Source organism: Lissotriton helveticus, chromosome 4_1, assembly GCF_964261635.1.
Source record: "Lissotriton helveticus chromosome 4_1, aLisHel1.1, whole genome shotgun sequence".
Taxonomy (NCBI): Eukaryota; Metazoa; Chordata; class Amphibia; order Caudata; family Salamandridae; genus Lissotriton; species Lissotriton helveticus.
In genome coordinates, this window is record NC_136063.1 from 173,476,355 (window position 1) to 173,503,873 (window position 27,519).

The 27,519-nt window shown below is 44.4% G+C and overlaps 1 protein-coding gene across 2 annotated transcripts in view; it reads right to left on the reverse strand.

The window, feature by feature from the left end:
* Positions 1–1,130: 1,130 nt before the first annotated feature.
* Positions 1,131–27,519, reverse strand: part of THEM6 (thioesterase superfamily member 6) — a 49,033-nt gene continuing 22,644 nt past the window's right edge. The window contains exons 1-2 of one of the 2 annotated variants that reach the window (XM_078686659.1): positions 9,128–9,721; positions 1,131–6,783 (exon numbers count right to left, since the gene is read on the reverse strand). In XM_078686659.1, the coding sequence (XP_078542785.1) occupies positions 6,670–6,783; positions 9,128–9,658 (645 nt within the window). In that variant the 5' untranslated portion in view covers positions 9,659–9,721 and the 3' untranslated portion in view covers positions 1,131–6,669. Of the gene's footprint in view, positions 6,784–9,127; positions 9,722–27,519 lie in introns of those variants that run through there. The other variant, XM_078686660.1, reaches the window with a different exon arrangement.

Consider the following 27,519-nt stretch of genomic DNA (forward strand, 5'->3'; position numbering starts at 1 on the left):
TATTAGCGCACAGGAGTGGTGCCAATATAGACCACTAGATCATTTCCAGGCGGGAAGGGGCCACTGCAGAACTGCGAGGTGTCTTCTTCAGGCACACAGAAGCATTGCTGAAATTTTTTTGATCCAGTCGGATGCCTGGAGAATATTCAAAAGGTGAGGAATCTTCGGCTAGAAGTCTCTATCAGAATAAATTGGTTTCAGATGAAACACTAGGATTCACAACAGTATGCAGCACCAAAACTGTATTTTCCCTATGAAAGCCTGGAATAACAGAGAGCAAAATGTTCTCTCGCTATCTTCTATACAGCTAACACTCCATATTTAGGGCATATTTCAAGTCACCAATGCTACACAGCAGCCTGCTGCCTAACCTATGTCCCATTTGGGAAAACAGTCATGCAGTTTACACCTTTCCTCTACAGTTTAGCATCCTTACAAGGGCCATTTGGAGTTGTCAGACTTTATTTTATCACTAGTAAGAGGACTAACTGTGACTCAGCAACTGGGTGCAGTATATAGAAATCACATCATAAGGATTAATGCTTACCCTGGGACTTTCCCCTTAAGTGGTTTTCAACTGGATCCAACTGTCAAGGTCTAAGGAAGATGTATTAGAAGGCTGTGAATCAGTAGCCCATAGATGACCAACCTTACTCTTTCCAGCACTGGCATCTTGATATTTGCATTGCACTAATGCATCTTTTGTCTGTGAACCGTTAACGCTTGTGTATTTGCTTCCTCTCCTAAACTGGGTGGTTTGTTTTAGGACATATTTACAAGCCTGTACTGTAATTGTATTGCACAGATTATATGCCCTTGAGGATTTTCCAGAGCTTGACCCATGCGCAGTGCATACAGCCTTTTTAACATCGGCTATTCACCCAACATGTAGTTTCTACTCGGAAATGTAATCCCATCTTATAATGTGAAGTGTTACTTTCTCCCTACCTTCGGGTGTTACTACTGAGGTATTGATTGTGCAATACCTTTACTCATCATTGTTCTGTATTTTACTAGTCTATTTCTTCCTGTAGCATTACACGTGTCTCTTTATGCTGTTTGTCTCCGGTGATGTTTGCAACTTGTGTCTCATCTGGCAACCCATATTGGGAAAAAAGAAAATCAACACATTTATTTTTATATTGTTTGGCGCCTTTATTTGCTTAACAAGTATGTCTCTGTTCGACTTACAAAGTTTAGTAAGATCATCTAACTCAACTTTGAAAGTTCAAAGAATTCAAATACTGTTACAGAACAGGAAAAAGACACCAAAATGAAACCTCATTCGAATTATAACATTTGGTTTTTACATGTAGCCAGTGCAAACAAAAAGGTTTCACAATCTATAATATGCTAACGTGGTACAGAGATGGTGAAATTGTACATTCTCTAGGCCACATCGTAGACAATAAATAGATGCTTATATTGCACTTTAAGATGAGAGTAACACTATGTTCTCTTCTAAAATATATTTTTCTTAGATACTTTACAGTGCAAGAAACTTTTTTCTAATTATAAATACTATAGATGTTTCAAGTAAGTTACCAATACAATAAAGCAAAAAACATTATGTATAAACTTGTCCACTCTCACCTAGGAAGCAAAACAGTCACATGACGGTTAAAACCTTCAGCCCCCTGATTAGTGTTTCTTCCAAGACGGGAAACAATCGTACAAACAAAAAAAAGTCCCTCTGTTTATTAACTGAGCACATTGTTGCATTTTTGCATAATAAACATGAGGCTATTACCTGCCATACACAAGAGTATTTCGTCCTAGACAAACCAGTGGCTGAAAAGAAACTATGTGATGTTCTATACCGAAAGAAAACAGAATGACCTGTTCATAGTAAAGTAAAAAACAAAAGGCTGTTAAATGCACCACCACCTTTGAAGCAATGCCATGTTTTAGGATTGCCAGATGACCTCTGTAGATTCTACTTATTTAACAAATCAGATGTGTTCTCCAGCAAAGAACTACTGTATCACAAATGTGATTTTGGAGATTGATGCACAGCAGAAAAGCAGGTCTCTGCACAAATGAAAAAGGAGGATAGAGACAAACAGGAGATACCTAATTTACTAAGCAATGCAGAAACCGAACAATCTCAACCAGAATATGGTGTACCTGCTTAGGCTAGTATCTGTGGATTGCAGCCAGATAGCTGATGGGTGACAGGTGTCCAAGTATTGAAAGATTCGTAAGAAAAAGCACTAATACGGAGATATGAAAAGAAGCCAAATGTATTTATTTACCACAACCAATAAATTAAAAATGCATTTTTGATAAAAAATAAAAATAGCTCAGTTTGTATAAAACGAGGCAAAGGTTTGAAACGCAAGCCCTCATGGACTGGGCAGAAGTGCCTAAGCAGAGTTGTACTATTACTTGGCAAACCCTGGTTCTAGTGAAATGCATGCTGGTGAAAGTGGCATTGAAAATATGCTTCCTGACCAAAATGAGCCCATGATCAGTGCTGCTATATTTTGCTAGTTGCATTAGAGTGTGGTTCTATTCAAAACAGTGCTGGTACTGGTTTACTTACAGAAACTAACAAGGTTAAAAAAACAATAACATTTGTTAAAGAAGCAACCAAACCATATAAAAACACACTAGCCATAAATATTTTAAAATATATTTGTGCAAACTGTTAAACAGATTCTTGACGGGTGACTGGAATAGGTTAGGACAGGTATCCTCAAGCCTGATAAGTAAAGTTACACATTAGTTAGGCTCTAGGCTTGTAGTTGTACTCAAGAGCAGGACATTAGCAGAGGCATTTTGGCCAGTGCCAAACCTATTTGACATGAGCAATATCTTTGAGCCCAAGGCATTTAAAATCAACAAGCCCACAAATGAAGGAAATGACAATATTTGGGAGGTACTCTACCAACATACAAGAAATACTGTTCAAAAGGAAAATCATGTTAGAAAATATGTGACAATAATTCCATCAGTTTAGTAGTAGCCCATGGCGAATTCTTATAATGGGAAGTAAGTGTTGTATGAATCCTATTTTATCCATTTATGTGTACTTTGCATACTTTATTTCTATGACAAATGACATGCTTTTCATTTAAATTCCTCCCACGCACGAGTGTTTTGAGCTGAAAAGAGGTCTTGGAAACTGTAAACTTGTGTCTTCCAAATTACACGTCTCAAGGGGAATTGTTTTTTTTTCCGCCCACCTCGTTTGTGATCCGTGCTCTAGTGAATCAAGGAAAGTCAGACGAAAGAACAGTTATTTACTGAGTTTGGAGAATCGACATTACTGCAGAAACTGAAAAAATTGTGGCAATAAGTCTCGGCAGGCAGCAAATGGTTAAAACTCTTCTCTCTAAATCTAGCTTCTTATCTACATGAAAGAAATATTAGAACATTGAAATGTGGAGCACTCCATGCTTCTATGGGCCGGTAAAGGCCCGCAGAGCAACATTCCAATGTTGTTTAACCCCTTGCATGCTGATGACGGCCCCCAGCCGTCATGCACTACGGCGCTCGTGTGCTGATGACGGCTGGGGGCCGTCATAAACCCGCCCACTTGCGATTTTGCCTCACAGGCGCAGAATCGCGGCCGCATGCAAGGGGTAAAACAAAGACCTCTCGGAGCCCCAGGTGATTTTAATCCCCTAGGGCTACGAGAGGCCTTTGTTTAATTTGCTAGAAAATTCTCCCCTCTAGTGGCAAAATGTTCTTATAGCCTTCTAGCCCTTCGTAGCTGGGCTATCCCGACTATTAAAGTCCTGCTCCCTTTTTAAAGGCCCTCGCCGAAGGGGGCCTTTAATAGTTGGTATAGCCCACTACGGTGGGCTATAAGGCTATAGTAAAGGTTCTAGCCAATTATTCGTATCTCTAAAGTCAGTTTTCTAACCATTGTTCCATAACAGGAAAGTACCTGCTAGAGTTATGCTGTCAAGTCGAGAGGATATGACACAACCATCCTGATACACTGATATCCGTGCCAATTTAATTTTTCTATTTTCATTTGTGTTATGGCCACAGTGTGAGCCACACTCAGTTACAATTCTGACCTTGATGCATGGCTAGAAAATGGAATGAATATCAGAAACCGGAGATCCACCGAGCTCTGATGGATTATGCTCATTTTGTAAAATGTTCTAAGCTAAGCCCGTCCTTAGTTGCTAGTCCAGGAAGTGTTAATATTTTCTCAGCACTACATATTTACTAAACGGAGGTTTCCTTCCTCCGGTATGTAGAATTTCACATCTTGTTACATGAAGTAAGTATAGAAGACAAGCACACATTCTTCCAATGAAGTAAATTAAGACTTTTAAAATAGATTAAAAAAACTGCAGAGAAGACGGACTATACAAAGCTTCACAGAGAGAAAGACAACAACACATCACTACATCTTTCTGTCATGGAAAGATAAAAGAATCTGTAGCCCATAGGTAGTCCATAACCGTTTTAGTTAACTTAGTTTACAGAAAGCTTGTTAATGCATTATGTCACGTAGAGTGAAGCTAGAGGAAGGAAATGTAAGCATAATCTAACCAACACCAACCAGTAGCAGATGGTAAAGTACAGAGATGCTTAAAATGCTTGAGCATTTCCAGTTTAGCCGTTCAAATATTAGGTCATTAAAAAATAAAATCACTAGAAAAACCTTGTCCCTATTTAGTTAGACCGCCCATAGCACTGGAGAAATGTGAACAAGTGGAAGTAGTTTTGGTAGTTAGACTAGAAGGCCATGGCTCTAAACTCTTCTTTCCCACTTAACAACACAGTCTCAACCTATATTTACCCTGTGCCCAAGTCCTTTTGTCAAAATTTGCAGGGCTTCCATGCACACCGTACCAGGAGTTTTGACCATCTAATGGAAAATATCTATCATCTTGTAGCTAAGTAATGCAGGGCACTTGAAGTAGATGGCCGGTTTCACACAGATTTTGTTGTGGCTTACTGTGGCAGTACTCCTGGAGTTTAGTAATGAGCCTGGGGTGTTACAAGCATAAGTCACATTTACTCATGGGAAAATCTGTCTGAATCGAGTCCATGAAGTTTAGGAGTGACTGATATACCATGAAGTTTAGGAGTGACTGTTATACTTTCAGCAGACGTACTGAAAATTGCATAAAAAGGCTTACACAAACAGCAAATTATAATCTTCCTCCTCTTGGACATATGCATGAAAAGGTCACTAGTGCTTTTTGATAGAGTTATCCTTTGGGTCAAGTTAGAATGCATATGACATTAAATATGATTGTTTTCAACCAGTTCCTATTAAGTATGTTTAAAACAAGTAGCATGACTTACTAAACCATCATAGCATTTAAAGCACTGTAATATAAAGGTCGTCCAGTTTTAAACTAACCTGTGCTGGTTGCGACACAAAAATGTTTCCCTTTCTGATTTTATGTGTAAATATAACACTTTCATTACATTCAACAAGTCTCTAGCGCAGAGCGAGCAAATGCACTCTTTCAAAAAATACCGGGTTACGAGCTGCGCAAATAAACAAAAATGGAAATAGAAGGCATACTCGTTTCAGAGCTTCAACGTTTTTGAACATTACATTAACATTTTCTAGCAGAAAACATCTGCTAGCTGGGACCGTTTTTTAACAACGTTTTTTTTTTAAATTGTGAGTTATATTACACATTATGGTTTTCATTGCACAGTAAAACACTGCAACTAGTTTAACCGCAAACGCACAATGAATTATTGCATTTGCATCTGAAGTATCTCGTTTTAAAAATATAAGGCAACAAGACTTTTGCTTCCCGACATTTTCGTGAAGCAATCTCATTGAGGCACCGAGCGGGTTTCGTTTGGAAGGCATTGAGAAAGTTCATTGGTAAGATTTCGTCTGGTTGTGTGCAGCACAGCAAGCACAGACTAAAAACAGTGCAAATCGTATCATCTTTAAAGTTTGGATTGTCATACCTAAAGAAAGACTCATTACGGCCTAGTACGAACTATTCCAGAGACCCAACAACAAGTAACTATTCTCGGTGTTTTTTGGGGGTGGGCGCAGGGTTGCTCCGAATGCCGCTACTGTTTACTTCAGTGACTGGGCTCAACTTTCCACAAATGACACGTATGCCTAGTTGTAATTAAACATGGGCTGCTTACACTCTGGAATGCATTTGAGTCAAACGCCTCCATTACGAGTGGTACAAAGAGTAATGAGGTATTTATTTAACCAAGTAAATACCGACACGAGTTTAGGTTTTTACTAGGAAAAGTAAATACCTCTTATTCTGAGCTTTAACTTTGCATAGGGCCATAACATCCAGAATATGGTTCCAAAGGTCTCTAACTACTGGGCATTTTTCTCCCACAGGAAATATTTGGCCTGTTTGACCTGTTAAAATTGATCTGGATAAAACGTCCATACGATGTTTATTGCACCCGACAAGTATACCATGCAGAAAACTCTTAAGGGGTCGGAAATGTTATCTAATGTGAACAGCAGTTTGTCCAGGCGTCTGAAATTAGCTCAACCCCGGAACAGGGATTGTATTTAAATTTAAATCCAGCATGCAGACCCTTCAAAGTATCCAGTCTTGGCATTGTTGCAGATGTCAGGTGGAACCATAGGTGAAGGACTCAACATGAAGGAGGGGTTACGTTTTATGCGTTGCTCCTAGGTGTGAAGGACAATAGAGTTGAAACTCCCATCTGAAGACTGGTGTAGCAGTGCATTTACTTTGATTTCTTGGCTTCGCACGTGGCACTTTCAGCTCTCAACCTCCTGCTACTGGCGTCGTTAAAGCTGATCAAGTGCACCACTTCCTCTGGAAATTCCGGGGACTCCACCTACAAACAAGAAGATGGGCGATAAGTCATATAAGCTTTTTGATTTGACACATAAAGCACCTGTAAACAACATGGAGATTCACTACATTAGATGCAGGATGTGCAGCAACACTTCATCAACCTGAAATGGCAGAACGCAGCAGCAAGACACCATTGCGTGTATGGAAAGCTGGACATTTGGTCGCTGGAGGAGAGTGTCCTATCAGTATTGGACTTGCCAGAAGTTACTGAGGGCTAGAAAATCTGCAAACCTGCAGGACACTTTAAACTGCACTATGCTATTTAAATAAAAGTAGATAAGGGATCTGTCGAGTCCACATGCACTCAACGCACACTAATTTTAGAATTTCCCTCAAAAGTAACATGAAATGAAGTTACCCATAGTCACTGTTAAGAGAGACCATCAATACACACAGTAAAACAACCACACTTTGCAAGCAGCAGTATAAAGTGGCTACCTATCATATCCTTAAAATCATGGAACCAATGCCATCGAGATGAATGTACACAATACAGCACCTTCCTCCAAGGATGTTATGACACGTAACTACTGAGGGGGCATAAAGGACAATGACAACGAGCCACAATACACAGACTATCAAAGTGTCAACATAGTTGATAAGGATGCATTGTCATGGTCACATGCAGACACTCCGGTGTCACCGATCAGGTCAACCAAGTGCTCAACCCCCAAAGGGTCAGATATGGTGATGGTCTACATCAACTTCCTGTAAACCAGGCTGTAAGCTTCACTTGATAACGTCAGAGTTGGTGGATGCTGCACGGTTCTGGATCAGACACACTATACTGGGAAGGAGGTGGTCAAGTCTTGGGCTAAAAATTAGCAGCAAACTTGGCATAGAAGCCACAGGTCCTTCATCGCTCATTGTGCTAGATCAGAAGGGTTACAATTAATGAACTTCAAGCAACAAGAGGATCATTGTATTAAAAGCAGTAACCCACTTACCTGGCTACATGTTATAAAAATGTCCCATCTGCATTTTACATTATGTGCTTTGCAGGAGACATATTAACCATATATGCTACTTTGATGCATAACTGGGAGCAGACAAAACACAGATCTCTCCAGGAAATGGTGTAACCTCTAGAGTGGTCTTAACATTATTATTATTCCCTCAGATTTACTGGACACACAGATTCCACAGCTGGTGCCTTAACCCCATACGATCACAGACTTTGCAACACATTAAGCAGAACAGATTTACTGCCATATTTCTCTTTGCTGCCAATTTCTTTGTGGCAGACTTTTTAGAAATTAAACGCATAAAGTGAGACTCAGATTTTGATGTTGCGTCGCTTTTTTGGCACAACCGCAATGCAAAATGCCACAAATCTTTTGATGTGCTCAAATATAGACATGATAGAACTGCTGGACATAGGTCTGATGTTTTAAGATATGATGTCTCTTCCTTTGAGGTCATGGGTTGAGATGTCACTTCTAGTAATACAACATGCGATGCCACGCGACGTGATCTTGTGCATAATGTGTAACTTGGTAACTTCCCACACTTTTTGTTTTTAGGACTTGTGCTCTGTTTTTCAGTACCATCTAGGACTGGCAAAGCCAATAGGTCTTGCCTATGTGAAAGCTATCAGCTTTGCCAAGGCCTTTTTGTCGTTTTGTAGAGCAGTATGGTTGCTGTGCAGCATCGTAAAAAGTATTTTTTTTAAAGTGCTATAAAAGTTCCTAAAAAGGGCTTTCACACACAAAGGTAAATAAAAAAAAATTAAAAAAGCACGTAAGAGTTTATTTCTTATAACCTTTTTTTTCTTTTTTTTTATTATTTCTTTTTTTGTTGTGTTTATAACCTTTAAGCGTGCTTTAAAGCAGCCACGCTGCTCTACAACATGGCTAAAAAACATTGGCAAAGCCAATATCTCGCACTTTGGCGAGTACTATTGGCTTTGCGATTGCTTGTTTAAAACACATACAAATACCACTCCACAAGAACAAGCGTCCCCCACCGCTGAAGGTGTAATAGGAGCATATAGCAGCGATTTACTTTTAATTTACCCAGTGGAGCATTTTTTAAAAAAGAAATAGAACATCAGCATCGCTAGAAGCAGAGGTGACTGTTTAAGGCTGATGTGAAGCATATAGTTTGACGAATACTTATAACTCAAAGTTATGTGCATTATTATTATTTTAAATAACGAAGCAATAAATTACTTACATACGTCCCATTGTAATTACGGGGTTGACACCTTAAGATGTGAGATTAAAAAGGCATAAACACAAACAGGTCATGCTGTGTTGTAAATCCAATTAAAAGTGCACGAATGAACGTGTGTCCTGTCCTAGCAAATCGAGTTCTACCCTTACCTGTTGCTTGAAGATGTGATGCAAAGCCTTCTCCGGAGAACAATGCTGGACGTTCTGGCGGCTGATGAGCAGGGCGCACACATAGCCGTCCTTTAGGCTGACGAACCGCTGCTCAAGGAAGAAGGAGTGCTTGTCCCAGCAGAGCAGGCGCGTGCTCAGCTGGAAGGGCTCGAGCAGGCGCATGGGGCGGCGGTAGCGGATGGCGCAAACGCCCGTGACCACGCTGGCGCCCTCCGCGCGCAGCGCCTTCAGGATGCCGCTGCACCTGAAGAAGCAGACGCGCGCGAAGTCGGCCTCGCGCTGGTAGCGGCTGTTGTTCATGTGAAACATACAGCCCACGTCTGTGGGCATCACCCGGCCCTTCACGGTGTGGAGCGCCATCACGTCCCGCATGGAAGTTTTCATCCCAGCTGTAAACGAAGCCACTGGTCCCCGCAACCAGTACCAGCCGTCCAAAAATGAGAAAAAACAGCTGGTCACGCCTAGGCCCACGGACAACCACTTGGTGAGCTCCGCCGTGTCCATCTCCATCCTTAGCGTTCGGAGGCTACCACAGAAGTCAAGTTTGGCAGTTACCACAGCGCAAGGTTCTAAAAGAAGCACAACCTGTCCTAGAAAAAAGCGGAATTCAAATCCAGCTCTCAAAAAGACGATGGCAGATTGGGTACACATTATAACAAGTTTACAACAGCTAAAAGATGATAATACACTAATTTAAAATGGCGGCGTTTTAAAAGGCTACTTATACTCGCCTCTAATTATTGTTTACAAAAGAACTACAACTGAAAATAAGTACACCGCACGGTAAACTATTCATCACAGCAAAATAAGTGCTATTCCCCTACCAATTCCTTAGCCATACGTGATCATAAAAAACAATACAATTTAACACAGACTTTACTAGTGGTCATCTTGTTAACAGTCACACCTGTGTAAATCCATGGTATAAAAAAATATATTTTTAGGCCAGACCTATTGTTGCCACCCTCATGAAATAAACATAAATAAACAAGCAATAATAAATCCAATAGATCTTTTGTTGCGGTCAGTTTATTGGCCTTATCAGTGCTTAATTTTTAATGTTTATGTAAGATTAACGGATTGTGAAATAATGTCACCAGTTATGAGAGGTCTGCCATCATCTTCTCTATCAGCATTTGCCTACTGTCCTATACAAAACTCTCTTATACGTTCCACCTTTCTCCATTTTTTATGGCTCATTACAAGTTGGTGGGTATGCCATGATTGTGTGCACCTTAGCAATGTGTGCCTTGCAGGGTTACCTTCATAAGATGTAGTTTTCCCAAAATGTATCTGCATCCTGCTAACTTTTTTTATTCTTCATTTTAGATGTTTATTATTCCATTTCTTTGGCTATCACCTATGCCCATCATGGGTTAAAGTTTTCGCATGGTTTCAGCTCATTCATAAGTTCAAGGGAAATCGGCCACTAACCTAATTGACATTGCTTCTGTAGGACTTTTAGATGTACTGTACTTTTACTTTTACATTCAAATTTCAAAGGATCATTTGTAAGTTTCCTCGTTAAATTAAGGTATACTGACTTCACCAGTCCATTACTTCGAGGATAGTAGGGTGTTGTCCTTTTGTGTTTTAGGTCCTTAAGCTCTTATATATTCTCTTGTATTTTCTACAACATGAATTGTTTGCACACCACGGTCGGTGATTATTTCATGGATTATTCCTTCCCTACTAAGTACCTCTTCAATAAACTTGTTTTTATTTCACCTCTTTCCATTTGCTAGTTTTTTGTATTTTCTATATATTGGAAAGACCAATCAGGAAATCCGCAATAGAATCGCACAACATAAATCAAGAATAAAGAACAAAGTTGAATCAGCGCCACTTGTAAATCACTGGTATCGATGTCACCATCAAATAAATGATCTACAATGGACCGTCATATCAAAAGTTGAAAAAGACCCACGCAGCGGCGATTGGGATCTTAAATTATCGAAAAGAGAAGCGCACCTTATTGTAAGTTCGACACGGCTGTGACAGGACTTAATGAATTGTCTGAAATCTATAAACTGTAAAAATTTGCCCCTCCATTCTGCAACTCATTTCACTGTTTTTCCAAAACATGTTGCCCCCTGGTTTTTTCTGCCCTAAATGGGCGTTAACACAATGACCTTTTTGCCTAGCTCATGATTCATCTCTTTTCCAGACTTTACAGGGTGTTTCAAGGGTCTAGGCATTTTGCATCTCTGATGCCTGCCCCTTGTACGTCATATCAGGGCTCGGCCCTCCCTTTTAAATCAGAGCTTTCCCGAGACGCAGATAGACACCTACTGCGCATGCGCTAGAGATCAGCTCGACTTAGAACGCCGACGGACTTCTACGCGGCTTCTGAAAAGCTAAATGTCCTGGTAAGTCAAGTTCCTTAATCAACTTTCGATCGGTCCAACCTTGAAGCAAGACTCTCTTTCTACCGCCATCATTTAGTCTCTAATCATCCCGCCTCCTTTCATTCCAGCGGGGCGACTGCTTTATTCATCTACATTTTAGTCGGACTCCTGACATCTTGACTCAAGTTACCATTAGCAGCCCGCAGCCCCGGGACCTCCCGGTAAGACCCTTATGCACTGCTTCACATTTCGAGTGCCTCTCCTGCTTACAAACAACCTGATATTAATTATGCACCCTGCCCTTTAGGTCCCCCGGCAGCCACCAACATATCGCCTGCCATCTAGGACACGCCACTTCTATTGAGAGATAATCTCTACAGGCTATTCCCTATGATTCATAAATGAGCTTCTTTTTAGGTCACATTATGATTAATTTTCTTTACATTATTATTTTTTGATTTTGTTTATTTAAATGACTGCAGGACTCTTCTGCCAGGAATTTGTTCCTTTGGATCCACTGATTGTGGTAAGCTGTGTGACTTGAGGTGTTGTAGTGCTCCCTAGTGTTCTTTTTTCACAAGACCGTTTTACATAGGTTTTCTTTTCCTCTTTTCCAGAGTTGCTTGGCCCTGAGGAGAATACCCAAGAGTGTGGGGGATTCGAAACGCGTAGGCCTTCTCTTGGTCTGCTATTGTTATTCTGGTGTTTAACTGTGTGACACCAGGATTTATAACTACACATTCACTTCTGTTGAACCCCCTAAAAAGTTGATCTAATGGAATTGTAACAAGTGTATTGTTGAAAAAAACCTATTTTCGATTTTTCGCTGAGTACATATCAGATCTATTACTTTTCACACTGGTGCACTGAACTTCCCAGTTCGTGTGAAGTATTTTGTATGAATGTTAGTGGGATGACCGTGATATGCAGGATTAGAGATTGTATGATCGAGATTTTATCTTGTTTCGTGTCCTTTTTCATTGCTGTTATCAATTTATAATTGACATGATGTGCTAAGGTTAATCCAATGTACCTTGTAGCAAATTTTGTTGAATAAATAGCTATTAAATAGCATTTCCCAGTTTTGAATAGAATTCTTTATTTGGATGATATATTGGTATATGAGTTATAGTATCAGTATTGGTTCTCTTCTGTTGTATTATAAGGCTCAGCCTTACTGATTAGAGCCACCCCTATTGTTCCTAGCCCACCATCAGCATTTGATTTACAGGCCCTGGTCACACATAGTGGACTGTACTAGGGTCTGACAACTAAATCTAATAAGCCAATCATGGAATCACTAATCCAGAACAATAATTACAAAGGGAGCACTTGCACTTTGGCACTGAACAGCAGTGGCAAAGTGCCTAAAGCATCTAGACCAGCAAAAATGGAGTCCAACACACAACAAAACACAGGAGGTAAAGGCAAAAAATGGAAGCGAGACTCACACCAATGGTGCCAGGTCTAACAATAACGCACAAGTAAGGCAAGTAAGAAGAGCAACAAGCGGTACAAGGAAGGAGAGTGAGGAGAAAAGGAGATTGCGGAGAAGAGCAGCGTGAGGCACAAGGAAGGAGAGGGAGGAGAAGAGCAGCATGAGCCATAATGAAGAATGAGGTCTCCCTGTTTCTTTAAAAGACAAAGTAGGGGCAGAAAACGTTTGATACTCAAACTCCTAACTGCAGCACAAGACGAAAATAAGTAAAAACATTAAACTTTAAAGATAATGTATGAAAATGCCTCAACTTAGAACCCCTTCAACACCCGCCCCTCTCCCCGCTAAATCAGGCTGTAAGGAGAGTTAAAGAATTGTGTCCTCCATAAACAAACATCATGCCGTCTGAACTGCCAAACGCAAAAGAAAAATGCTTCCATTTTCTACATTCTTTTAAAATAGAAGAAACCAAACGTGAGACTGTCTCACTTCATTAAAAATGGCAGCCCTGAGACATTTTTCGTATACTGCCTGATTAACACAAATGAAAAGGACATGCAAGAAAATGTCAGATAATAAAACCATTTTCAAACATCATTCTTTCTCTCACCAGAAGTAGACCCTCCATACTGCTCTTGATGAAAAGCAAAGGAAGCCATCTACATGAGAACAAGCATTGGAAATGCAATAGGTATCGCATTAGAAACGTTGGAGCTATTGGTCTTGTAAATGACAAATATTTTATTTATTTGTTAGTTTTTAAAACAGCTAAATTGATAGCTTTGTCATTTACAATGCCAATAGTTATAACTTTCGCGAATGTGACACCTATAGCATTTGGAATGCAACACTGATTAAGAATTCTATTTTCAGACTGCCATGTGATGCTAAAAAGAAAGAAAATGAACGTTGTTATCAGGTAATTCGAAATAAAGGGAGACACGGCCTGGCGGTCGTGAGAGAGAGGGGAGGTGCGAAAACAAACAGAGCCGCTCCTATGGTGGTAAACAGAGAGAAACCAGCATGCTAAGAAGCCGCTCCTATGGTGGTAAACAGAGACACTGTAGCCCTTAGGAATGCTCAAGCGCACAGATAAACAAAGTCCGAGAAGCAATGTGCTAAACGTGCCATGCTGCAATTTACTGTTCTTGCGTTCTGTGCTGAACCAGCCACTTCATTAGAAATGTATCTTTAAATATATTTCTCACAGACATACATGCAGGTCGTCCCTTTGTTCGATAAATGCCATAGCAATGTGGGGCCGTTAATCCAACTGTTTGTCAAACTGACAAAAGTGGCGGCAGGATTACACAAGCTCTCAGCATTGCGGGGGTGGGGGGGGCGCATTCCTGAGTCACGGCCTGGTGGCCGTGAAGTGTGAAGCAGTGGGCGGGGAAGCAGATCCCTTTGAAGCTCTTGGAGGCAGGAGCAAATGGTAGACTGGATGTAGCGCTACTGCCGACTTTGGAACTGGGGCACCAGATTCCAGTCTTGGCGTCCACTGAACATCCTGTGATTGTGGGCAAATCACTTAATGTCCCTGTGTCCTGTGCCTGACAACAACAAAACAAAATCAATGTGTCCTTGTATAATGTAAACGGTGCTTGTGTAAAGCGCTCCTATAACATTGGGTCCAGATTGGGCAATATAAAACTACAACAACTAACAAAAGGGATGAAAACGAGTCCATGACATAAAGGGGCGGGGGAGGGTATGTCAGTGGCAGAAAGAGGCAGAGGTGAAATATGACCTTAATATTTGGCAACGCACGACATTCGGCATCGCACTAGTATGGTTCTGAGAAAATGTGGGCGCAGACAGAGAATATTCTTAAAATTAGGCACAGCCTGTAGAGCCATTAGGCATCAACAGTCAGCTCCAAGAGGCCACTGGACTTAACCGGAAGTTTCTCCACAGCAGATCGGTACATGCCCAACACCCCCTGCAGCAGCGCTGGGATCAAAGCGAAATTAACTGTAACTGCAAATGGCGTTTTCACCCGGGTGAATATAGATCGGACGTTTCTCTGCAGTGAGATCCAGCCTGTAATATCCCGGTAATCTGATCTCGCGTGAAAGAAAGGTCGCACATGCCATAGCAATGTGGGGCCGTTAATCCATCAGAGTACAACAAGGCAAGTCGCAGTGATGGTTAGCACACAGACTTCGCACTCCCTAAAGAAGGCACGGACGCCAATCTGATAACAAAAAAAAATAACACACAAAAGAAGAAAAAAACCAAGCAAAAAATAAATAAAACGAGACACGGCCTGCCGGCCGTGAAAGTGAAAGTACGGCCGGCCGGCCGTGAATAATTAGGGGAGGAGCAGCTAGGAGAGAGCAGGAGCGGAGGCGCCAAGCTGGGGAACAGATGGCTGGCGATTTGATGATGTGCACGCGCTTTTTAGCTCAATGCGCTTGCGCATTGACCTAAAAGCGCACGGGCACACCATCAAATCGCCAGTCTAGTTAAACTCTGTTTAAGCCCCTATAGTCTCGCTCCGCTCAATGCGCATGCGCATTCACTGCGCATTAACAGGCGAGACCTAAAAAGGAACAAGCACGGGCCAATTCTACCACATTTTCAAAGAAAATCTTATACGAGTAAGAACACGTCTCGCGTCCTTAAGCCAAAAACACTCACTTCGCAAAAAACTGCTGGTTGTTTCTCAAGTTAATGTGGGCAACAAGGCATATTAGCAGAAATGGAGATGCGTGGCACATGGGATAGTCACATGAAGGGCGGAGTAGTCACACCTCCCAAGATAAGATTAACGCGAGCCCACTGAATAAAGAACATAGTATATGCGGTCAATGCGACCCAAGGAAAGGTTAACACAAACCCTGTCACATTTAAAATAGGGAATTAAAGACATAAAAAGGGGGGGGGGGGTAAAGCTCAAGCCCTGACCTCACTAAGAAACTAGAGCTGTACTGCTACGAACAAAAACAAGCAGTGTTGTGAGTGTGCAGTACCACAGGCTGTCATTAGGTCTGTCCCTATGGACCGCTTTTGGCTGCATATGGTACTGCACCCTGAAACATGGCTAGGGAAAGGATAAAGCACAGTGGTGAGAGCTGCTGACTGGTGAGTTGGGGATCAGTGTTCGAGTCTGTTGTCAGCCTAACATGCTGTCCTAATCGGCTGATTGTTTAATTTACCACAAGCCAGTGGCTAGGTGCGCTATATAAATAAAAGCGATTAATGTACAATAACATAAGAATGTGCGCTATATAAATAAAAGCGCCTAATGTAAAATAAGAATTTAATGCAGCAATTTCGGGGGCAGGCAAGCAGTGTTGGCAGGGGGTTGGGGTAGACGGCAATGGGATATTAAAGGAGGGTACTGCAATGCAAATTATGTGTAAAGTGCCCAAACATAAGAAACAAGCAAAACAGCAGTGGCCCCGGAAAGGTGGTGGGGACATGTGAGCAGAGTTGGGGGGGAGGCAGGGAGATTAAGGGACATGAAGCAACCAAAGCAGTGTTGTCGGAGGGGTGAGCGGGAGGCACGGTGAGATAAAGGGATGGCAATCAAATGAAGTTTCAATGCACAAGTTAACAGGGCAATTAATGAACAAAGAGGCAGCCCAACTAAAAAAAGAGCTCTCCCTAATTATAAATAACCCTCATGGGAGGATACAAAATTCCAAAAGGAGGGACTGATAATTAATTTATTTAGCACTGTAAAGCCAGCATTTCTAAAGGACAGCAAGAGTAACCAATGAAAACGATTGGTGTTTTTTCAAGACTATATCCTAGATACAGCATGTCTCTAAGAGACAGAGCAAGTGCTGCCTAGGCGAGACCTAAAAAGTATGCATCAATTAGAATGAGTGCCGCATGGTAAGGCTGAGTGATGCAGGCAAGCAATGCAGAAGGGTGCCAGAGCTGAATTTTGGCCCTGCTGCTCCCGAACAGGTCTGAAGGACCGGGATGAAAGACCCGTCAAGCGAGAGCGAGAACAGGCAAAACTGCCCAAGTCTGTGTTCTCTCCCAGGCAGAAGGTGTAGGGCCACAGCAATACACCCGCAGGACACCAGCGCTTGTGTGAAGGAAACACCGAAGCACCAGTCGACCTGGCACACAGTCCGGAATGATCCAGGTAACAGGGCACCGGATTTTAGTAGCTGCCCACTACAGGGCGCAGTGTACAAAAACATAAAAAAAGAAATACCAGGAAATAGTTGCCTGCAGTCCCCAACACAAAGCGAGATGATTCAGGCAATTGTCACACTGATGAGGTCAGCAGAACCTTGGAACATGACAGACCCGTATGGTGAGCGCATTTACACATACTGCAACACAACAAGAAGGTCACTAGACGGCGGAAGAGCCACACTATTCCCTTAGGCGAGCCCCAGAGCACAGAGAGGCCCTTCTAATAAGCCAGCAGTGATAAGAAGCACCACCCCAATCATCTTGAGCATCACTGCTGAGAGAACAAGCAGATAGCTGTACGACTGATACCCAGCCCCACCAGCACTCAGCCACCAAATGCCTCACCAAAACTAAGCTGACATTTCATGGGACCAATAAACATAGGGAAATAACAAAAGAACTGCAAGAGGTGGAAATAAATAAAATAAAGGCTTTGGACACAGACACTTCGGGCACCTACTAAGGAATACACTTCAGTTCAACTGAAACTAACCAATACCAAGGACCTTAAAAGGAGAAAAGTAAAAGGGCCGTTGGGCAAGTGAGAGAAAAAGCTAGCACGCTGCCCACCCTCTCAGCCCACACACATAGACGTAGATGGTACCAGGACACTACCTACTCAAGGAACGGTTGCAAGTGAGAGTCAGGCCATCACCATTACAGCCTCCTCACAAGTGGCCAGATGAGACCCCAAAGGAGGATAAAAGAGGACAGAGACAAGCGGCCCAGCTAGGTTGCAGCCTGATCAGAAACAACCCTGCCTGCAGTGCAGCCAGAGTACAGCGAGAAGACGCAGACACTAATTGGCAGCGTAGCATGGATGCTGTACCATCGAAGCCATGATTCCTGTTGTCCCTGCACAAAGCTGCCCAAAGCACAGCACCCCCTCCCGAGATGAAAAAAGCTTGGAGGAGCCGAGCAGTATGAAGAAGAGGAGCACTCTGCCTCTACTTCTGACAACTGAGACATACCCCCAGATGCATCAAGCCCTGATTCTGCGAATTCTAATTTGCGAAAAATACCGAATCGCAAATTAGAAATCGCAGAATGGGATGCATCAATAAAAGCGATCCAAAAATGCGATTCGCAGTCGGCCGCAATCGCCGAATGCGAATTTTGCTAAATCGTTCAAAGATCGCAGAATCGCCTGTTTCCCATGTTGAAATTGTGATTTTGCAATAACCAAAATCGCAAATTGCGAGATCCCAAAAACGGGAAGTCGCATTTCGAGCACAATGATGACATCACAACCAGGAATTAGGCAGTTCCCTCACTCATTCTGAATATAGAGCTTGGGAGAGGAAGAGGCACAGTCTGAGCTCCATCAGACACACCCTGCAGCCCCACAAAAGGACATACATTCAACTCCAGAATGTCCCAGGATGCAGCAGGAAGCAGTGCAACTGACAGAAAAAGAAAAATTAAATTTTCAGAACAGGAGCTGGAGTGCCTTATTGAGGGAGTCAGCAGGGACCATGATAGGCTTTTTGGGAAGCAATCCAGGAAGGTGCCTTAAGCAGACAAGAGGAGCATTTGGCAGCGCATCAGGACAAAGGTAAACTCTGTAGGAGTGACCCAGGGATCAATTGATGAGCTGAAGGAGAGGTGGTACGACCTCAGAGGCCATCCCAAAGAGCGCATAGCAGAGAGGCTGGGGGAGTAACATGCCACGGGAGGAGGAGACCCCACAGTTGCGGCCAACACACCACTTGAAGACCTGGTTGAGGACACAATCAACCCTGCAGCCTGCGTGGGGGTCACTCGGCTGGACACCTCCCAACCCACACAACAATCCCAAGGTAAGAGCCATGCAACTGCGACCCCGTCCCCTAACAATGCCCATGCCCCCAGAGCTAGCATTTGAGAACCCCAGTAATGCAGGACATGCACATCAGAAACGCCATATTGCATTGTGGGACCTGTAGTGTGATAATACCACACACAGCCAGACCTGTCAAGTGAAACATGTCCCTAAAGCCAGTCAGGGAATGCATGCCTGCATGCATGTTGCAACATCCCATGTGCAAGATACAGATCATTAATCATGCACCCATTTACATCACAGGTGCTGCAGAACCACAGAGCACAGACAGCGAGGCACTCCAAATTGAGGAGAACCCAGAGGACACCGAGGGAGAGAGCCATCCTGCCCCACGACCTGGACCGTCAGACACACCTGCACCAGTACCATCACCTCCCCATGCCGACAGGGCCACCCCTGCAGCCACCGGAGGAGAGCAACTACCCCATGCGTCAGACATGGCAGTGGAACAGGCCATACGACCACCCAGGAGGCAGACACGGCGCACAGCCTCTGTGCGGTCGCAGTCAAGTGGCCGGATGAGGCAGCAGCGCAACGTGGCAACACGAACTGACAGGGGGGGGCAACATGCCCAAGTTCCAGGGCTCGGTATCGAACAACGGATGCTAGCTGTCCACCAAAAGCAGGCACGGCACATGGCAGCCATGCAGCTGCAGCTTTACAAGACCGCGCGCAAGGTGAGCCAGCTCACCGAAAGCGTGCAGGTGTTAACGGCTGCAGTGAGGGGGAACAGCCAAATCATGGTGTCACAGCAGGACTTCACCCGCCGCCGCCACCACCAGCTGCTGACCCGGCTATCAGCATATACCAGGTCAAACCACCTGATCGGGAATGCAACGTCCCAACTGTCACGCCGGTCCCTGGCAATGCAAATCCAAATGGTGCAATGCTGCCAGGATGTTGCTAGGGCGTTGGAACAGGTCACAACCGCTGTCCAAAACCAGCAGGTGTGTGGCCACGGCCATGCAAGGTGGGGGCGGGGGGGGGGGGTCGATGAGGTCAGTAGAGGGCACATCCAGTCTGAGCAGCCTGTCCCTGCGGGTGGTACAAGAACGACGCCGCAGTACCAGGCCCAGTGCAGCATCACGGCCCGAAACTGGCGAGGTGGATGTTGAGAGGCGACAGGGCGCGTCCGGCCGGAGGCACCAGTGATTGACTGACCATTAGCAGCAGTGCCATGCTGAAGTACCAAGCACACCTGCATCACAAACATGGGGCTGTATGACGTAATACAGTTTTCATGTTTTCTGAACACAAAAAGTAAATGAAAGATCCTGTTTACATGATTATAAGAATTAATTTCAAACGCAAATCCTACTCATGTCATTATTTCATTTGGCATGCATGAGTGCAGTGTTGTGTGGGGGGTATGGGTGCACTAAAAATAATAATTCAGTGTGATGTTGTTGCGGCGCCTGTGTCCTTAAGCAGGATTCTCCCCGCGTGCATGAAGTACATGTGCAGGTGGGCAGTTGTACCCCTCCGACTCACTGCCAGAGATCTCCACAGGTATCCTCCGCTTGATAGCAATATTGTGGAGTATGGCACACACGGCCACAATGCGGCAGCAGACCTCAGGCTGGTATTTGAGGGCCCCACCAGTCTTATGTAGGATGCAGAATCGGCTCTTTAACATCCCAAATGTCCGTTCAATGACATTTTTAGTGCGAATGTGCGCAGCATTGTAACGACGTTCCTGTGGTGAGGCAGGGTTGAGGTATGGGGTGAGGAGGTACTCACGGAGGCCATAGGCGCTGTCACCTGAAGGAAAGGAGCAGAGGGTCAGTGCCTCTCATGCGCAGTTACATGGGCTTGACGTACTGTATGTGGGCATGTGTACTTACCTAGGAGGTGTCCTTCGCCAAAGTCACCCCTGGCCAAGCGGGTGTGTATGCCGTTGTGCCCGAATATGAAAGAATCATGCGTGCTCCCCGGGTATTGGGCCACTATGTCAGTGATGATTGTCTTTGCATTGCAGACCATCTGGATGTTGAGTGAGTGGTAGGACTTGCAGTTCCGGTACATGTATTCTGTCTCAGCGGGTGGGCAGATGTGGATGTGGGGACAGTCAATGCATCCAATTACATGGGGGAATTGCGCAATGTTATAGAAGTGAAGCTTTGTTTGATTTAAGTCCTGTTGGGTGGTTGGGAAGGTTATGTAATGGTGTATCCGGGTCAGCATGGCGTCCAGGAAACCCCGTAGGCAGCGTGACAGTGTGTTCTGGGACATCCCCCCAGCAACTGCAACTATCCCCTGGAAGCTTCCGGAGGCCAGGAGGTGCAGGAGCACAGGACCTGGACATGGGTGGGCACGGCATTGGTCCTCCTTGTTGGGTGCTGCATCAGGGGGTCAATGTCTCGGATGAGCTCGGTTATCATTGCCCCATTCATCCTGTATTAGGAGTATATCTCCTCTTCAGTCTGGCCCAGGAGTGTTATCCGCACCCGGAAGATGCGCTCCTGGATCCTGTGTTGGTTCCGGGCTGCAGCCTGGAGCCTCAGCCCCCTTGCCACGATGTATAGACCTGGCATTGTTAATGTCCTCATGCTCCTACTGTGTCTCCTTAAGTGTGTCTGTTTTGCTCCGCCCATTTTTCAGGTTTGATTTTTTTTTTTTTTTACTAATAGAACTTCATGGTTACCATCTGGTTTGACTTCTCCTTAAATTGCGTCTCGCATTTAGCGATTTTGAGGTTTTTTGCAATTTGCGATGTTTGATGAATTGGATTTGCAACTTATTTGCGAATTCGCAAAATAATAATTCGCAGAATTAGTGGGAATTCGCAGTTACCGATTCGCTATGGGGGTTCTACATTGATTCTGCAAATTTATTTTTGCGAATTCGCAAATTACTGTAATTTTGCTTGATGAATTGCGGGAGCCGTAATTGCGATCGCAATAACTGTTTTGCAGCTATTGCGAGCGCAATTGAGGTTGATGAATCTATGCCATAGAAGCATCTCAGGAAAGCACCCAGATTATGAGGTGCAATCCACAGAGTGCCACCCACTAAGGAGATCGAGAACCCCAGAGACACCACACTGGTCGTCCAAGACAGCCAGATGACTGCCAGATTGACACAGCACCAGACAGAAGAAGCCCCAACGAAAGCGATACAGGACCAGGGGGTGGACAGAAGTACACAAAGCTGTGACTGTAATCAAGACACTAGGACCGCACCATCAAAGCACACAGTGCCACCAACTATGCCCGATAGCAGTGACGTCTCATGAAGCAAGTACAGCACCACCCAGAGAATGGAGACAGAACTATAGCTCCCTACTACCCATGGAAGATGATAACAGAAGGGAGAACCCCATTGAGTAGGAGCTCCACGAAGGTTCCTAAGGAGGGAATGGGTGACACGTGGCGTGATGGCACACTGACCTAGAAAAGAAGTATTAGGCAGCGAGAAGACTCTCAAGGTAGAGGACCAGCCACTCACCTCCACACTGACAACGTCACACAACCCTAACAAGATCAGATTAAGACCTTTATAGGCCTTAAGCACTTACCCTATTTTGATGCCCCCATATATATCTAATTCAAAATATAAATATTAAACCGAAAAAAATCAATGAAACAAAACCTACAGTAAGATGGAAAATAATATTTTTGTATACTTCCACTTTATTTATAGATTTTGCAGCACCATTTGCAGTTTTGTACCATATGGTCCACGGTAAATCCGGCAATAGAAAAGTTCTTTAGTGCCCCCTTCTCTTGATGCCCTAAGCACATTCTTACTTTGCTTAATGGTTAATCCAGCCCTGAGCCCTAGAGAAGACAAGGAGAATTTGATAAGCAACTGCTCCGATCATCACCAAGCTCAAACCCAACACGGTATTCTACCCTTACTCCGCGGATGGTTCTGCACATTACCGTTTCTGCGCATTTTTTACTTAGCATGCTCATAGCTGCCAAGGTTTCAGATTGCTATGTGTGACATTTTCATAATTTCAGTGTAATTATGAGTGACATTTCAACAACAATGAGTGACACTTTCTCGCAAGACCACAGCAACATATAAATATCAGAAATTACACCCATTTGAGCAACGATAAACTTTAAGATCTTACAACTGCTGCAAAGCCCTAGAACTAGAAGGGCAACGAGGGCCCGACTTTACCACACAGGATGTGAGAGGCCAAACTGCCTGCAAATGAACCTCACTGACCACAAAAACAGGATAGATCTCCCATGGGTGGACTTAATCAGAACCACGTGCCTCATCCTCCCTCTGCAAGAACTGATAAAACTGTGCTGAGAAGCCCCAGAATGTACCAGCACAGTGAATCCACCTCCCGTACCATGTGACCCTCAAAGCCATTTTCTGACACATCACCTCATAAATAGCTTAAGTCCTTAATATTAATAAGGGACAATCCGGCCTGGTCTGGCTCAAATGCTGTAGCAAATTCTTCTCAGTCTGCACATTCATAATCCTCCCAGTAAAAACACCTGTGTCTGACCAGGGCTGGACTAGCCTCTCTGGATTATTGCCTTTAATAACTGCAAAAGTTCACAGGTATGTCCTGCTGAACTGGCCACTTACCAGTATAGTTACCAGTAAAAACAAGAAGATGAAATCACTTTGCAATATTCTGGAGCTGCCAACTTAATGATCAATGCTAGTAATTAAAGTAAACAGACAGAAAGGTGATCGATAAAAACGAGTCAACTTTATAAACACAATTTTTATAACATTGTATATCATCTTTGACTCTTAAATCTTAAAACAAGGTGAACAAATAGCAGGTATTTATTTGTAAAAGGTGTCAACCCTACTTACCTGTGGTTACTATGCTACTTAGGCTTCCACAGTACGGAAGGCAGGGGCACTATCAAAGGCTGTCTCTGACTGTCTTGGAGCACAGAACAGGTCTAACTCGCCGCAAATCATGCCTCAAAGCAGTTCACAGCTTGCTGCCCTCAGGCATTGCTGCTGGTGAGCTGCTACTGGCTGAGGGTCTCTGGGCCGAGGCACCGAAGCCCGAGTGCTGGCAGAGTTGAGTCCAGTCACTGGCTCAGTGAACCTGGCAGGACCAGGCAAGTGTGTCTCGGCCCCTCGCACCCTACAAGTGGGCAGATTGTTTTCTAGGTCAGGTGGGGGAGCTGAGAACTGCCCTCCCTCCAAGTGGAGAGCTGGGCATATGAAATTTGCTTCCATCCATTAGGTTCAGGCCTCCTACCGGACAGTGGCGATTGCCAGTACCTCAGCATGGGAGGCCGGGTTTCACTCAGTATTTAGGACATTTTACAATAAACATCCTCGTTATGGTGTCCAATTCTGGCGAGTCTGAGTCATAAAATTTGAGCGGCAGGCAGCTGATGGCGCTGTAAGCAATAATAAGCACATTTGTAGGTTAACACGTGGCTGCAACTTTCTCACAGAATTTTTGTCATAAAGTCTGCGCAGTATTTTGTTTTATTTTTGTAGCCGTATGGGCTGGAACTGGCATCAGACACAGGCGGTACTTTGAACGAAGGTAAGGTTTTGTTTGACTTTCTAATTTAGTCTCACTGCTACTACCACCGCTCCTTTCATCATGTGCGGCAGGCAGAGAATACATAGTACAGATTATGCACATCCTACACTGCCCGGAGAGTTGACAGTTTGTGTAAGAATTTTAGTAGATAGTGCAGCACTGCAGTCTGTGCATATTAGGCTAAATGTGTACATCAAGTGGGGGTCGTGTGTCGTGCAGGGACTTTGGAATTCAAAGCTTTATACATTGCCAGCGCGCTGGCGAATGATTTATGCCCCTCACTGTTGTAGGCACAGCAGCACTAGCGCTATCCAGTGACATGTGTAGGTCAAGCAGAGTGAGAGAGAGTTCACACTCCAGGCTGCACTCACTTTGCTTTGAGGCGTGCGACAATTATTTGGACAGGCCGTCTCAACACACAGTTACACTAACGGCCTGCGGCCTCTGCGGTGAACCACACGGGGTCACCAGACTCTCCCGCAATCTGGAGGATCACGATGCCTGATGCGCGGGCCCATTGCTGAGAGTGTAGACAGTAGCGATAGTCAGTGAGGTCGCTGCAGAGCGCCGGTAATAATATTTAATTTTAAATTATGCGCAGGCTGAGAGGTAGCAAGCACTCAACACACGTGTCTGTCTCTCTCGAGTCCCCCGCCGCTTTTAACGACCAGGGCCCTCACTTCCTGTGCAGGCAGCCGGATGAAGTCACATCAGATTAATAATCCCAACCCACGACGTCACAGCAGCCAGTAGCAGCCGCTGCTGAGCTGAGTGAGGGGCAGGCCCTGCTCCAGGGTCGGAGTGAGTCAGTGATTGACAGCCGCTCGGCGCGCGCGCAGCGGGACTGGGAATCAAAGCCAGGGCAGTCCTAACATTGTAGCACCTCACTGACTCTCAAAGGCTCAGCCAGAGAGAATAACTGTTTAAACTAAGTGAGTGCGCAGTGCCGGGGAGCAGAGCCTGCACACAAGTCAGCATTAGTTTCTGAGTAGCATTAACAATGTATGACATTGCATTTCAGTGCGGTGATGCGGAACACCGCACTGAAATGCGTGGATGTCACACCTGATGCGTGATACTTGGCAGAAATGCATGCTGTTAGTACGCATGCTGCCGTTACTTCGCAAATAGGTTTATTCACAGGCTATCTACTTCGTTGTGTTTATTTAAGGCGCTTCCGTATGCTGCGAATCTGAAGACCGGAAGCATAACGAGAGGAAGTGCGCTTGAATGTGAAGAGAGGGGGGATCACGAGGGGAGTCAGGTAAGTGGGGCTGTGTGTTTTTTAGAGTGATGAAGGGGGTAGACTTTTAGGTTTTAGGGTTATGTTGTGTAGTGTAGAGTAGTGTATTTGTGTTTAGGGTAGTGTCGGGGAAGTGAAGGGTAGTGTAAGAATGTAGGGACAGGACTAGGGGAAGGGTGAGGGTCGTGCAGGGGGTAGTAATTTAGGGTAGTGCTGTGGTGTAGTGCTGTGGTGGTTGTGTTGCGTTTGTGTGTGTGTGTGTAGTGTAGGGTAGGGGAGTGTCAGGTTGGGACTAGTTGGGACTCGTATAAAAAAAAAGCGGAGAAAGAGCATCGTTTTTGTATTGTCAATGTATTTGCGTAGTAATAGCATGCAAACTATAAAATTGCGAAGTAATGGTTTTTGCGATGTAAAAACATTGCACTAAAGTCATGCGTATTTATGGTCCGCTAAGTAATGTCATACATTCCCCCAACACTCTTACTCGAACTACAGGGACAGTGGACAACTGACAGGCCCGGTTGGCCGGTCCCAAAAAAGGGGCACACTGCTGCACCATGAAAAAGGAGAAGACATGCAAGCAATGATGAGTCTTGACATCATAAGTGGATAGAATATACATGCTGAAGCACCAAGGAGAAAGAGAAGGAAGTGTGACCTGCTGGTTCATAGTGGGAAACTGAAGCCGAACCAGCCCACAAGGAGGGAAGATCAAGAGCGGCCAGGCTTGGAAGTTGTGCTTTAGGGGAACTGAGCCACAGTCGGAGTGCATCTATCCATCTGAAAAGCCACCAAGGTGAAACAAGGACGGCCTGGCACCAGCACAGCAGAAGAACTGTGAGTAAGCTGCAAGCATGCCCAGAGTCTCTGTCCCAAGCCCAGCGTGAGAACCAGGAGTAAGTCACACGCATGCGCAAACTGAGTTTCTACCTCATGCCCGAATGAACAACCGAGAGTAAGCAAAAAGTATGCACTGCCCCACGCTTACCAGCATCATCGTCTAGACATTGTAACTGGCAGTTCAGGAACCGAGAGTATCTCCGCTGAAGGATACAGGTGCCTTCACAAAGAAAGAACGTAAGCACCTGGCCATCATAACTCCAAGTTGTCTTTGCCACCTGTCATACATGCTCCCCATGTGACTGGCAACCATATCATGCCAGCCTCGGACTTATGCACCATCGCGATCAGCCATGGAGCATAGAGCAACCAGAGAGGAGTCCAATGCCGCTGTTATACATATAGACAAGAAGCACCAGTGACACTCTGGAGTATCAGTCAACCAGCGACTATCTACTCACCCTGACTGCATCCTGATGGTGAGAGAGCATCTTTGACCAGGACCCATGTACCTCTGTGGTTACACAAGCACTAGGGAGTGGCTTCTTTGCGGTCTTGTAGCAGCTCAGATGTGGCACACACGCAACCTAGCGCAGACTACATGCAGTGCCATGGCAATTAACCAAGGGCATGCCACAAGCGTGAGAAATGGACTTGACACTGCCCTACTGACGGATTTGAGGAGCTAGTGGGGTCCAAGAGAGGAGACTTCAACAGACTGCAGCACAGACAGTCTTCAAGGAGTCGAGCAACACCACCAATGCAAGCTTTATGATGGTCTTCGACAACGCACCTGGCAAATATAGCACATTACAACGCGATGTATTACATCGCTTGCTTTTACAACGTGGTTGTTACAACGACTGTGTTGTTAGTACGTGAAGCATTTACATCGCAAGTCATTACAATGGCTTGCAGTAGGGGGCACGCTGGACTTTGGAATAGTATTATTTACTATTCCTACTCCAGTTTGCGCAATAGTAGGGTAGGTGTTGGAATTAATTTCCAATACCTCAGTGCCCCCTACA